Genomic DNA, 15,005 nt, shown 5'->3' with positions numbered 1-15,005 from the left:
AATGATTTAAGAGGATAGCATTGAAACATTTATATGATCATATGTGAAACAGAGCGCCAGTCCATGTTTAATGCGTGAGACAGGGCACTCAGGGCTGGTGCACTGGGACAATGCTGAGAGATGGGTTGGGGCAGGAGGTGGGAGGGGGGCTCACAAGGGGGACACATGTACACCCATCGCTGATTCATGTGAATGCATGGCAAAAGCCACTACAATATATATTTTTTTTCATAGCAACTAAAATTTTTATTTAATAAATGGTACAAAGAACACAATGCCAAAAACCTTAACATTTAAAATTTCACCAAAAGAAAAAGTATTATAGAATACACAGTTGCAAAAAGCTACATTAAGTTATTTTACAACTGCCTCAGGCTGCAAAGAGAAAAATACCCAATGCCATACCTAAGTTATCCCTCTTTGAAAATAATGCCATGTATGTTATAAACCATGAGCACCCCATCAAAAAGACTGGAACTGTTTTTGTTAATTCAGTGGCCATAGTGTTAAAAGGGCAACAATTAGACCTTTGGGGCTTTATACAGAGTTAGAGTTCCTATCAGAGGGACAACAGCACCACAGCCTTAGTGAATTCTTATGAAAGGAGGTACATGAGTGACCGAATTACAAGAGTTACAAGGAATGAGAGCTGCTCACTTCCAAGAAACTACAGCTCGCAGAAAACCAAAAAAGGCACGAGATACAGACCATTTACTCATGAATGCGTAAAACTCAAAGTCCACGGTATTCCTAAAACATGTTGAAAGTGCTTCAGAATTCACACAATACTAATTTTCTTTTGGTTCTGGTTAAATTATATATACCAGTTTATAACAGAAATGGTAAAATCTGTAACTCTGTTCAAAGTTTTAAAAGATTACTTAAGAATGGTTTCTTGTATTTCTATGCCACCTTTATAGTTCTGGTTTCTCATTTCTTCACTAGGAGTAAATTCAGTGTGCAGGTTTTATCCCAGGCTAATTTATACACTTCCGGAAGGAACGCCCTCTCAAATCCACAGAGTGTTGAGGTGGGGAGCCCCGACCCACATCATCAACATGCATGTCGCCCCACACCACCTCTTCACTCTTCTCAGCTAAAGCCACCGTTGAGTCTTCCACCTCACCCCTCCTCCCGTCGCGGCCCTCCTCGGGGTGTCTTCCATCACAGTCACGGGCTTGGATGCGCGATCTGGGCTGGTACAGCTGCAAGCCTGGCCGGTCCTTGTTTCCCGTGCGCTCCTTTCTGGGTGCTGGCCGGTCTTCGCTCTTCTCCCTTCCCAGCCTCTCGGCCGCTTCCGCAGGGCAGCCACCATCCTGGCTTCCTTTCCTCCCTCTGTCCACGGCCAGTCCTTTCCCCCACGCCAGCTCTTCTCCGCTTCTTCCTGCACATTTCTCCAGCTCACAGTGGGCTCTGTGTTTCCTGCTGTCATCCGAGTGGCATCGTTGTGCTTCAAGTTCTTTTTCTCGGGATCTTCTCTCCTTATCCCTTTGCTCTTTATCACTGTCATTTTGTGACCTCTCCCAGAGCTCCTCCAGCGAACCCTCTGAGGGCTTGGGCTTCAGGACCGTCCCACTGGGACAGGGCTCCCACCTCCCATCTCCAGGGTCGATCTCCTCCGCTCTTTCTTTTGGTTTCTCAGTGCTCGGCTCCTCTCCCTTTTCTGGTTTTTTGAGAAGCTTCATCCTTACTTCCTTCTCAGCCACCGTTTTCTTCTGCTTTTCTGCTGCTTTCCTCCTGCACTTCTCCTCCCGCCGCCTCCGCTTCTCTTCTTCCCGTAGGCGCTTCTTTTCCAGCTCCCTCCTCCTCCGCTCCTCTCGTTTTTCTTCTCGAATTCGCTGCTTCTCTAATTTTCTGTTTTTAATATATTCCAAGAGAGGTGTGGTATATCAATGAAGATATATTTTAAGCTAATTAGCCTCCAATAAAATTACATTCATTTACAATAATAATAATAACAAATAAATAATGGCACACCAGTGATGAACCACTTCTGACTGTTAGGCTTTCCCAGGAGGAGGGGCAGGAGAGAAGGACCAAGGTAATCTCAAACACGATGAGCAGCAAGAGGCCACAGGTTGGCAGAACCCAGGAATTCTGATTCTGACAAAGGTGCTTAACTCACTCTGCCTGCATCAGTATCACCTAGGGCTTTCAGGCTGTACCTATAGCAGCTTTGAGTGAGATTTGGACACATGAAGTTCCCTAGCTCCCCAAGTCAGCTTGTCACCATCTACTTTCATGATACAAATTCAGGCTCTGCAGCCATCCTGAATCAGCCTAGCTTCCCCATTTGGGAAAGGAGGGTGTCCCAAACTCTACACAGCTTGGATTTCAGGGCCCACCTCCTGTTTCCCTCAAACCTGTGTTCCTGTCGGTACCTCTTATGGCAGGACCTTCCTCCCAGAGGTAGTACCACAGGGGATTGACCCAGAGGTCTTCAGAGATGATCTGCTGGCAACATGAGCAAAGTCAGCACACACCTGATGATGCCCCAAACCCTCCTGTGTATAGCCAAGGATGCCAACATCCATCTCCAATTCTGGGGTAGGCCCAGAGTGATACCATCTCCACAATCCTGATTGATCCCGGGCAGTTTTGGTTGGACAAACTGTTGATGAAGTTAAGGCTGCTGGTGTCAGTCTGAGACTGGGAGCACCCCATGCATAATCCCAGAACCAGTTGACTGGAGTGGAATGACATGCCGTATACCCTGGAGGAAGACAAGGGGAAATTGAAGTATCACACAGGAGGAGCATCCACTTCCTCCACCAGCCACCCACAGTGACTGGGAGCCACATCACACCAGTGATCTCACGGTAGCACTCCTTCATGATGACTGTATTCCAGAAGTAGGGGTTGTCATGAAAGGAAAATATCAGCTTGCAGTTGGACAAGGGATGGCCTAAGTTCTTGCACCAGGCAGGACCAGGAAGAGGGAAAAGGTACAATCTTCTAGGGTCCTCAGCTTGCATTCCAGGCAGGCATCAACACCTTCTGCTTCTCTTTGCCAAACACTCACACTGCACATGCATGGATAATATGATATGCCCACACCCCACACCCCCGCCTAGACTTCTCTGCTCATTTTCCCCATCCACTTGTCCTCAGCCTCCCTCACTCACCTCCAAGTCAATCACATACATAAATAAGTCTTTATCTTGGTCACTGATCATGAGACACATTTGGGGGTGGTTCATAATCTGCTTTAGGTCAAGGAGCCAATACGAGGACAAGAACAAGTTCACTGGAACAGGCATCTTTAAGGGATGTGGGAATTTCTGCTTCCTTGGCCACCCCACTGATATCCCCAGCCCCTGCCATATCATCAAACATGCTCATGGCTCTGGACCCTCCATTGTCCCCTAGGTCTCCTCTCTGCATCCACCAAGGGAGAGTCGGTTTCTTACAGCTTCTGACTTCTGCCTCATCTGTGTGTGTGTGTGTGTGTGTGTGTGTGTGTGTGTGTGTGTGTGTGTGTGTGTGTGTAGGGGGCGGGTAGTGTCCTGTTGCTGCTTAAAATGTCAGGATCTGCAGTCCCTGTGTCATGTCTTGTCTGCAGCCAACTGTCTGCTGTGTGTTGCTCTGTGTATGTGTGCTTATGAGTCTAACAAGAGATCCCTGGGACTCTGACCTGCTCCTTGTCTTCACTTAAGGGCATACGGATATGTCTGGAGCAGTTTGGCCCTAACTAGAGAAAAAAGGAGCCCCCACTTCCAGCTCCACCTAGGTGAGTGCAAAATGTCCTATGTTTACACTGCACTAGTGGGAAAAACTACAGGGACTCTGTCTGACCAGGATGAGCTATGGGACTCCCAATGTCTCTGCTGCTTTCCCAGATAATCCACAATTGCAATATTAAGTCTTTGAGAATGTTGTTCTGGCATACTGTCTCTGGTCATATAGAGTTTAAGCCCCAGGGTATAGACTTCTGTTCAGATGCAGGGCAAAAGGAGTCACCCAGAGGCATGGCTCAGACAGACACAAGTGGAACCATGCCCAGGAGTTGCTGGTGCTGTTCCTTTGGAGCTCTCCCCTCCTCCCAGCCCCCACTTCCCTCAGCCCCCTTGGCTTGCCTGTGCCCTGAACCATACCTTCATCCTGCCCCTGCTCTTTCTCTCTTCCTGAACAACCAACCCTAAGAAGTGGTAGTAAGGATATGACTTTGCCCCAGAAGCCAGGAATGCCCCAGATGATGGCGCTTTTCCGAGACAAGTGACATTTTTCTCCTTTGATGGTTCTTTCACCTGAGCCTAAAGTAGGCCCAGCGTTATTTTTCATTGACACAGCTCAGCTCTACTTGCAGGACAGCCAATGCCTCAAGTGCTGGAAGTTGGGGCAGTGGGGGCCAATCACTCGGGGCTCTGGGCCTTGGGTGTCCCAGGTCCTGCTTCTCTGGGTTTTCCTTCCGCTCTTGCAAGGACATCAGCTCCTGCTCCTCCTCCACCACCACCACATCCACCTCCTGCATGATATCTTCCACCAGCGGCTGGAGATCTTGCTGGAACCTACCACCTCTCCTTCCTGCAGAGCTGTGCCTTCCTCCACTGCCTCCATCCTGATGCGGGTTCCCTCCTCTCCTAGTGCCCACCCCTGCTGTCTGTAACGTCCTCGATGGCCCCACCGTGCCAGCAGGTTTCAGGGCCCCTGCGGCCTGAAGACCGGTCTCACAACTAAGAAGATCCAGGGTGCCAGGGGCGCTCCAGCCTTCCTCTGGTCTCCCTCTCCTTGTGGCCCTGGCCATTGTCCAGTTTCGCGAAGGAGTGGGAACCGGAAGCACAGCAGCTGGCCAGCCCAGTGGGACCACAAGCTTCAGTCACATCCCACCAATTTATTTCTTTCCTACAGTGGAGGAGAGGGGAACGAGAGATGCATGCAAGTCCTTGTGTCATCACACATGCATAGTGTGTTGTTGGGAGAGGCCTGACTTCTACACCCTGACCTTCAGAACTCATCAGGAACCAATCAAATGGAGTCTAAAGGTCTTTCCTCAGGGGCACGCACCTTGGAATTCTGGGGACTCTGGCAGCAGTGAATCAGCTGCCAATCTCTGCAACTCAACACAGAGCATGCCCTGAATGGAAGTTATTTTCATGAGCAACAGTGCAAATAGGGGAGGCAGATGTTTCAGTAACTGAAGAACCAGTGGTTCTTATGAAATATAAGAGATTTCCAATTTTATTTATTTATTTATTTATTTTTACAGGAAAATCTCTGTTCTGATCTTCAAATGTGAAATATAGAGAAGCTCTATTTCATGAGGAGAAGGCAATGGCAGCCCACTCCAATACTGTTGCCTGGAAAATCCTACTGGATAGAGGAGTCTGGTCCACTGCAGTCCCTGGGGTCGGGAAGAGTCAGACACTACTCAGCGACCTCACTTTCACTTTTTACTTTCATGCATTGGAGAAGGAAATGGCAACCCACTTTAGTGTTCTTGCCTGGATAATCCCAGGGACAGTGAAGCCTGGTGGGCTGCTGTCTATGGGGTCGCACAGAGTCAGACATGACTGAAGCGACTTAGAAGCAGCAGCAGCAGCTACTTCCATGGAGGATTAGGACAGAGATTTTGACATAGGAAATAGAGAGAATTTAGTATTTCATTTTGGAAATTGGTTCTCTTGATATATGTTTCAGAAATACAAAGAATTAAATATTTCTTGAAGAAAGAGTGGTGGTCAGAGTTTCATTTGTAAAATCGAGGTGACTAGAATTCCATGACTAATCTCTGTATCTTAAGAAAACCAATGGCAAGGTTTTCATATGTGAAATATAGAGAATCCCATATTTCATCTAAGAAAATCACCACCCAGGTTTTCATACATGATGTATGGAGAATTTCACATTTTGGGTAAGAATAATAGCTTCCAGATTCTTATAAAGTGAAATACCAAAAAATTCAATGTATCGTAGGCTAAAATCAGCATTGAGATTTTCATATGTAACATATACAGAGTTTGATGTTTTAACTGAGTAAAATTGTAACCATAACTTTTCATATGTGAAATATACATAATTCCATATTTTATGTAGAAAGATCGCTGCACAGATTTTGGTGTCTGAAATATACAGAATCACAGATTTCATGTGGGGCTGGTTTTTCGTATGTGATGTACATAAATTTCAGTCTTTCATGTAGGAAAATTTCAGCAGGCATTTTTGTATGCAATATAGGGAGTATGTTATATCTCATATGATAATGTATGGCCAGTTTTCAAATGTGAAATATAGAGAATTCCTTGTTTCATGTGGGTATTTTCATATATGAAATATAGAGGAAATTTTACATATTTTTTGCAGTAATAACTGGGCCATGATTTCCATATATGATATGTGGAAATTTTCATATTTCATCTGAAAATCAGTTCACAGATTTCTATATGAGACAGGGAGACTTTGTATATTTCATTAGGAAAATATATTTCCAGATTTCTCTATGTGAATTACAGAAAATTGCATATTTATGTCAGAAAACTCTTCATACATATTTTTGATTATGAAATTTTCAGAATTTCATATAGCAAGCATATATATATATGGAAAATCTGTATTTTGATTTCCACATGTGAAACATCAAATTCCATATTTAACATTTGTAAATCTGTGCCTAAAAAAAACCCTTGCTAATATTTAATTATGTGAAGTATAGACAATTCAATATTGAATGCAAGATATATGAATGCCCATACTTCCAGTGGTAACACAAAGAATTCCATATATCATGTAGAAATATGCACACAGATATTCATAAATGTAATGTACAGAATTCAGTGTTAAGAAAAAACAAAGAATTCAGTGTTTCATTCCACTGTATACCTAATTCCATATTTCATGCAGGAAAATCTGTGCCTGTATTTTCAAATGAGATATTTGGAAAATTCCATCTCATTACATATTTAACATAGAAATAACAGCACCCATATTTTCAAACGTAAATTACAAAGAACCACATATTTCAAAAAGCAAACTGCTCATATTTTGATAAGGGTAGTACAGAGAATTCCTTATTTAATGTAGGAAAATCTACACCTATCTTTTCATATGTGACATGTAGCAAATTGTGGAGAAAATTCAGTGTCCAGATTTAATAAATAAAATATAGGGATTTTATATTTCATATAAGAATAGCTGAGCTAAGCTTTCCATATTTCAAACATAGAAAATCCCATATCATGTACAAAAACTGCACCCAAGTTTTCATATCTGAATTATATACAGTTCATATGTCTTGTCAGAAAATCCACACACTTTTTTTCATATGTGAAACGAACAAAAAATCTGTATTTCTGTGAAAGCTTCCTCATCAGATTTTCATATGTGAAATATAGAGAATTCCATATGGTATGGAGGTAAATCTGCTGCAGATCTAAATAGTGAGATACAGAGAATTCCATATATCAGCTAGAAATAGCTACACCTAGATGATGAAATATGAAATTAAAGAATGCTATATTTCATGTGAGAAAGTATGTGCCTTGAATTTTATATGTGAAATTTAGAAGATTCCAAAATGGATGTGAGAATACCTGCACCCATATTTTCTTGAATGAATTACTGAGATTCCATATTTCATGTGGTAAAAATTTTCACCCAGATTTTCAAAATGAGAAGTAGGAATAATTCCATATATCATGCAGGGAAAGTGACATTGACATTTTCATACGTGAAATATATAGATTTCCATAGGTCATAGGTGAACTCCAAAATCTAGAAATTCAAATGTTACTATAGAGATGTACACATTTTCATGTAGAAATATTGACACCCAGATTTTCATGTGTGAAATGTAGTTTATTCTAATTTTCATGTTGAAAAATCTTCACCTGGACTTCTATAAGTAAAATACAGAGAATTCTAAATTTCGATAGGGAAATCAGGGAACAGACAGTCATACAAGAATTAAGTAGCTTCTATATTTGACCACTCATCCCAGATCTTAATTTCTGGACAAAATCATTGACATGGAATCATGGACAATTCCATGTGTTTATTGAGAAAAATCTGACACATATTTTCAAATGTGAATAATAGAGCCTTTTTAATCCATATGAATAAATCTGTCCTCAGATTTTCAAATGTGAAGTATAACAGATTCCATATTTCATGTCAGAAGATTGTTTCAGTGAAATATAGAGAACTTCATAGCTCAAGCAGGAAAATCATATTTGTATATGAAATAGAAGATTCCATATTTCTTGTAGCAAAATCAATGACATTTTTCAAATATGAAATACACAGTGTTCTGTATTTCATGAAGGAATGTGGCACAGATTTTCAAGTGAGAAATCTGAAAATTACATCAAGATTTTCATATTTCATGCAGAAAAGTGTGTGTCCATACTTTCATAGGATATACAGAAAATTCCCTACTTCAAGTTGAAAAAAATCTGTCCCCAGATTTTCATATGTGAATTATAGAGAGTTTCATATTTTGTGTTCTACAATTTGCACCTATAATTTCGTATGTGAAACTGAGAATTTCACCTATCATGTAGGACTATCTGGTATTGGATTTCAATATATGAAACAAATAATTTGGTAGTACATCAATAATCATATGATATTTCACATAAGAAGATGTATGCCTAGATTTTCATATTTGAAATATAAAATATTTCATGTCATTTTTCATGTCCATATTTCATGTCAAAATGTTTTTATGCAGATATTGGTGCATGAAATATTGAAACTCTCACAGCTTAAGAGGTAATTTCTGCACCCAAATGTTCATTAATGAAGTAGAGAAAACTCCATATTTCAAGCAGGAATATCTAATTTTTATATGGACATATAGAGAATTCCAAAGCCTCATCCTGATCTATATAAGTGAAATACAGTAATTGGTGATATTCAATCAGTCATGTTCAACTGTTAGCAACACCGTGCACAGCAGCACTGCATACCTCCCTATACTTTACTGTCTCCCACACTTGGCTGAGACTCGTGTTCATTGAGTCAAGGGATGCTGTCCAACCATCTAACCCTCTGTCGTGCCCTTCTCCTTCTGTCCTCCATCTTCCTGTATCAGAGCCAATGATTTTCTTCTTCTTCTTCTTCTTCTTCTTCTTCTTTTAATGACAAGGCAGAACCTCAATCATTTCCTATGTATTATTTCTTCACACCAGATAGCCAATGCATTGGAACTTCAGCTTTAGCATCAGTCCTTCCAATGGATATTTTAGGTCAGTTTCCTTTAGGACTGATGGGGTTGATCTCCTTGCTGTCCAAAGGTCTCTCAAGAGCCATCTTCAACACCACAGTTGCAAAACCTCAATTCTTTGGCACTCAGTCTTCTTTATTGTCAGATTAGCACATCTGTACATGTCTACTGGTAAAACCATAGCTCTGACTGTATGGACCTTTGTTACCAAAGAGATATTTCTGCTTTTCAATACATTGTGTCTAGGCTTATCATAAAACTTTTCTTCCCAGGAAATGGGTTCTTTTATTTTCATGGCTGTAATCACTGTCCTCAGTGATTTTGGAGCTCAAGAAAACTCGCTGTTTTCATTTTTACCTTTTCTATTTGACAAAACAGTGCTAGTCTTTCTCCTGCCTCATTGTGTACAGCAAGGCCAAACATGCCCATTATAGCAGGTGTCTCTTGACTTCCTGCTGATACATGCCAGAATCCTATGATGAAATGGACATCTTTTCTCAGTGTTAGTTCTAGAAAGTCTTGCAGCTCTTCCTAAAACCATTCAGGTTCCCTGGTGGCATAGATGGTAACATATTGTAAAGAAGAGACTTCCATTTTTCAAGTAGGAAAATCTGCCCCTAGATGTTCAAGTTCAAGAAAGAGAATTCTGCATTCCTTGTAGGAAAAATAACCATTCTGATTTTCAGCTGTGAAATGCAGAGAATTCTAAATGTCATGTAGGGGAAAAAAATCTTCACCAATAATTCATACATAAATGGTATAGAATTGATATTTCAAAGAGGAATATTGGCATTGATTTGCCTATGCTAAATATAGGAATTCCATATTTCAAATAGTAAGTCTGGCCTCTGGATAGGTGATGTGAAACCAAAGAATTTCATACTTCATGGAAAAAAGTGCCATGCCTAGAGTTTAAAGTATTGAAAATAAAGAAATCCATATTTCATGTAGGAAAATCTGGGTCAGATTTTCATTTGTAAAATACAGAAAATTTAAAATCAGGACCCATATTTTGCAAAACAGAATATAGGAAATTTATTTTTTCATATATTCAATCTCAAATAGGAGTTTCACACATGAAATATAGAGAATTTCATATTTAAAGGAGGAAAATCAGTGCCATGATTTACGTATGTGACAGGATCAGAATTCCATATTGTGTGTACTAAAATCAATGGCTAGCAGTTCTTAAGTGAAATACACAAAATTACAAATGTCATGTAGCAAATTTAGCATCCAGTTATGCATAGGTGAACTACATTAAATTTCCATTTTCATGTAGAAAAATTTGGATACTGATTTTCATATAAAATATAGTGAATTCCATTTTTTATTCTGTAAATTGAGTGTTGAGAAATTTGCATATGCAATATTGAGAATTCCATATCATACAGGGAATCTACATGCATACATTCATACATTCATATGTGAAACATTGAGTTCTGTGCTTCACACAGAAACATTTGCCTATATGTCAATATGTGACATACAGAGAATTCCATGTTTCTCTATATAAATATATTTACAGATGAAGCATCTCTAAATAAGAGGTATTAAGTTCCACATCCTACTAAGGGACATGAATCATTAGTGTCAGGGGAATTGAAGTTCACTTATTTACTGTACAGGGGCCCTTTAAAGTGGTTCTGTTCACATCCTGCTTCCAGGTGAGAACACATGCCAGCTTGCCCCATCATCCCAGCCGCGTGGGTCCAGGAGCAGCTAGAAGATCATCCTAAGCCATCCACTGAAGAGCACTGATGCTCAAGCATTTTTCAAAGACTTCAAAGAGTGATGTTTGAAACTGGCAAACTCTGCAGGCTTAATTAAGTTCAGTTCAGTTCAGTTCAGTTCATTTGATCAGTCATGTTCTACTCTCCATGACCCCATTGTCTTCAGTACGCCAGTCCTCCCTGTCCATCACCAACTACCAGAGGGTGTTCAAACTCATCTCCATTGAGTCAGTGATGACATCAAACCATCTCATCCTCTGTTGTCCTCTTCTCCTCCTGCCTTCAATCTTTCCAAGCATCAGGATTTTTTCCAGTGAGTCAGTTCTTCACAACAGGTGGCCAAATTATTGGAATTTCAGCTTCAACATCAGTCCTTCCGATGAACAATCAGGACTGATCTCTTTTAGTATGTACTGGTTGGATCTCCTTGCAGTCCAAGGGATTCTCAAGAGTCTTCTTCAACACCACAGTTCAAAAGCATCAATTCTTCAGTGCTCAGCTTTCTTTATAGTCCAACTCTCACATCTATATGTGACTACTGGAAAAAACATAGCTTTGATGAGGAGATTTTTTGGCAAAGCAATGTCTCTGCTTTTTAATATGCTGTCTAACTTGGTAATAAGCTTCATTCCAAGGAGTGTCTTTCAATTCATGACAGCAGTCAACATCTGCAGTTATTTTGAAGCCAAGCAAATAAAGACAGCCACTGTTTCCACTATTTCCCCATCTATTTGTCATGAAGTGATGAGGCCAGATGCCATGATCTTAGTTTCCTTAATGCCAAACTTTAAGACAACTTCTTTCACTCTACTTTTTCACTTTCATCAAGAGGCTGTTTACTTTTTGACACTTTCTGCCATAAGGGTGGTGTCAACTTCATATCTGAGGTTATTGCTATTTCTCCCTTCCATCTTGTTTCCAGCTTGTGCTTCATCCAGCTCAGTGTTTCTAGTGATGTACTCTGCATATAAGTTAAATAAGTAAATTGACAATAGGTGACAATATGCTGACAATAGGGTGACAATATGCAGCCTTAATATACTCCATTCCCTATTTGAAACCAGTCTGTTGTTCCATGTCCAGATTTCGCTATTGCTTCCTGACCTGCATGCAGGTTTCTCAGGAGGCAGGTCAGGTGGTCTGATATTTCCATCTCTTTTAGAATGTTCTACAGAATATTGTGACCCACATAGTCAAAGTATTTGGCATAGTTAATAAAGCAGAAATAGGTTTTTTTTTTTTTTTTTTTTTCCTGGGACTTTCTTGGTTTTTTGATGATCCAGCAGATATTAGATATTGGATCTCTGGTTACTTTGGCTTTTCTAAAACCAGCTTGAACATCTGGAAGTTCATTGTTCATGTATTGCTGAAGCCTGGATTGGAGAATTTTGAGCATTATTTTACTAGCATGTGAGTTGAGTGCAACTGTGTTGTAGTTTGAGCATTCTTTGGCATTGCCTTTCTTTGGGTAATTCAACTCTGCAGGCAGCAGCTGCTTATGCTCAGTGCCATCAGTCTCCCAGGTCTTACATTAAAGGCAAGATGTGCCTGGTCCTGTGGGAGAAAGAATGCTGCTTCACTTGAGAAGGACAGAAAGCTCTTTGTAGGGACTCTGCATATCCCCTCTCTTTCCCTGGTAATTTGGCCCATTTTCTTTCTCTGCTGCTTTGAATCTCCCTGAATGGCCCCGAGTGCTGTCTTCCTGGTGCTCCTTTCTGCCTAGTGTGCAGCAGCATGTCTCCACTTGCAACATGCTCCCTTGTTGACATCCTTGGTCTTGAATCCCTAGCATCAGTACTTCAGCTGCCCTATAGGTATTATATTTTACACAAATTTGTTCATTTTTTTAGTATCCATTTTTCCTCTCCCAGCCAGGCCAGTTCTGACAGATCACAGGCACGTTTGTGCCTGTGGGCAGACACACAGACACATACACACAACCCTAAAATGAAATTTTCACAGTTAGAGAACTGTAGCTTTGCTTGTCCAGGATAACGGACTTTGGTAAGCACCTCTTATTTTCTCTGGTTATTTTCTTCCACTTACTCATCAAGTTATTGTGTTTTGCTATCTCTACTCTTTATCCTGGAAGGTTACAAAATGTTGTGATATTCTTATTAGGAGGATTGACCTGGAAAGAGTTGGGTGGACTGGAAGTGCTCATGGTGAACAGCTGAATGATGGGTGCTATTCTGTATTCTCACATCACATTGACTTGTTCACAGCACCAATCACATTGCCATAATTCCTTCCATGTACTTTCTTTCCAGGAACCACACCATAAACAGAAAGTTACTTTGGACTGCACTGATTCTGAGCACCTCATTTCAGCATGCATCTCTCAAAAGCATTCCTTGTCAATGTCATGCCCTTATAGAAGGCCCAGTACCCACTCAGGCCCAAGACCTTCTGAGTGAGGTGCCCCTATTTCTCCTAACTGTGTAATAGTCTGTTTGGATATGTTTTCATTTTTTCCCCCAAGGTTTGTCTCCTTATATCAGAGGAAAGCCAAATTGAGGTCTCCAAAAGGCCAAAGAGAATGTGAAATGCCTGTGTCTGAACCAATATCGTGAAGAAGGTGCATATGGATCCAAAGGGCCTCTGCTGAAAAAAGGCACTGAGCATGAGGTCCAAAGGTCAGTGCTTCCCTTTTTGGCAGCACTGTAGTTTACTTCTATAGACACATACACAGAACACCCAAGTGGATCACACCATGGGGAGCCTGCCTGCCCTTGGCCCACAGCTGATGATTCCATTGTGCAGAAAGAAGCATTCCTCTCCCAAATTCTCCAAGAGGGCTTGATTCCAGGCCCGACCTCACTAACTTGCTAAATGCCAAGGTGTTTTTTTTTTTTTTTTTTTCTGCTGCCCTCATCAGGCTATGGTAGATCTGCCTACAGCTCAGGATCCCTGCTATCTTGCTAGCCTATGGAGTTCATGAAACACAAACACAGCTAAAGTTTGTCTGAGGGACATCCAGACACAGTTTAAAATCCAGGGTCCATGTGAGTCTCATGGTGCACATCTCATTCAGGATTGCCATGGAAAAATCAGACACTGTACTCCAGGGAGACTTTCAGAACCATCCCTCAGGTGCAGACAGACACTTTTCCTCTCTGCCATCCACAGCCAAGGATGAGACCCCAGAAAATGAAGACAGTCATGTCAATGTCTTTGGCTTGAGCAACGGGGTGTGTTTGGTAGGACTGTTTTTCCCTGGTCCCTAAGCCTTAAAAGTGGACAGCTCTGAACTTCTGCCAGGGGCATGAATGTCTCACACTGTCCCAGGATCCTGTCATGCAAACAGCCCACCACCATTCAGTTCAATTTACTTCCATCCCTCATTCATCCGACTCTTTGTGACCTTACAGACTGCAGCATGTCAGGCTTACTTATTCATCAAAAAATCCCAAAGCTTGTTCAAACGCATGTCCATCAAGTGGTGATGCAATATCTTCAGTGGCCATAGGACTGGAAAAGGTCATTCTTTATCCCAGTTCCCAAGAAAGGCAGTACTAAAGAATGTTCAAAACACTGCACAATTTCACTCATTTTCCAAACTAGTAAAGTTATATTCAAAATCTTTTAAGCTTCTCTTCATCCTTACATGAACCAAGTACCTACAGATGTTCAAGTTGGGTTCAGACATGTCAAAGGAACCAGAGTTGAAATTGTTACCATTTGTTGGCTCTTAGAAGTCATAGAAATAGCAAATTTCCTTGACCACTCTCAAGTCGTTGATTCTGTGGATCATAACAGATTGTGGAAAACACTTAAAGAGATGGGAATGCAGGACCATCTCACCCGTGTTCTGAGAAACCTGTATGCAAGTCAAGAAGCAACAGTTACAGCCACATATGGGACAACTAACTCTTTCAGGATTGAGAAAGGAGTATGATGAGGCTGCTTATTCACACCTTGTTTTCTTAACTTCTATGCATCATACATCATGAGATATGCCAGGTTGGATGTGTTATGTGTGGGAATCAAGATTGCTGGCAGAAATGTAAAAAACCTCAGATATGCATGTGAAGACTGCTCTAATGATAGTAATGGAAGAGGAATTAAAGAGCCTGTTGATAGGGTGAAGGAGAAAAGTGCAAATGCAGGCA

At 41.1% G+C, this 15,005-nt stretch overlaps 1 protein-coding gene across 1 annotated transcript; it reads right to left on the bottom strand.

Annotated features, from left to right (window-relative positions):
* Nucleotides 1-221: 221 nt before the first annotated feature.
* LOC122436386 (regulator of nonsense transcripts 3A-like) lies at nucleotides 222-1,883 on the bottom strand (the record flags this gene model as incomplete). The annotated part of the gene is made up of 1 exon (XM_043460202.1): nucleotides 222-1,883. A coding segment is annotated over one exon (906 nt), but the record flags the coding sequence as incomplete, so codon positions are not given.
* Between the last annotated feature and the right edge of the window lie 13,122 nt (nucleotides 1,884-15,005).

This window comes from Cervus canadensis, chromosome Y (assembly GCF_019320065.1).
Source record: "Cervus canadensis isolate Bull #8, Minnesota chromosome Y, ASM1932006v1, whole genome shotgun sequence".
Lineage (NCBI taxonomy): Eukaryota > Metazoa > Chordata > Mammalia > Artiodactyla > Cervidae > Cervus > Cervus canadensis.
Note: the sequence above shows the minus strand (reverse complement) of the source record. Positions and strands in the feature narration are given on the sequence as shown.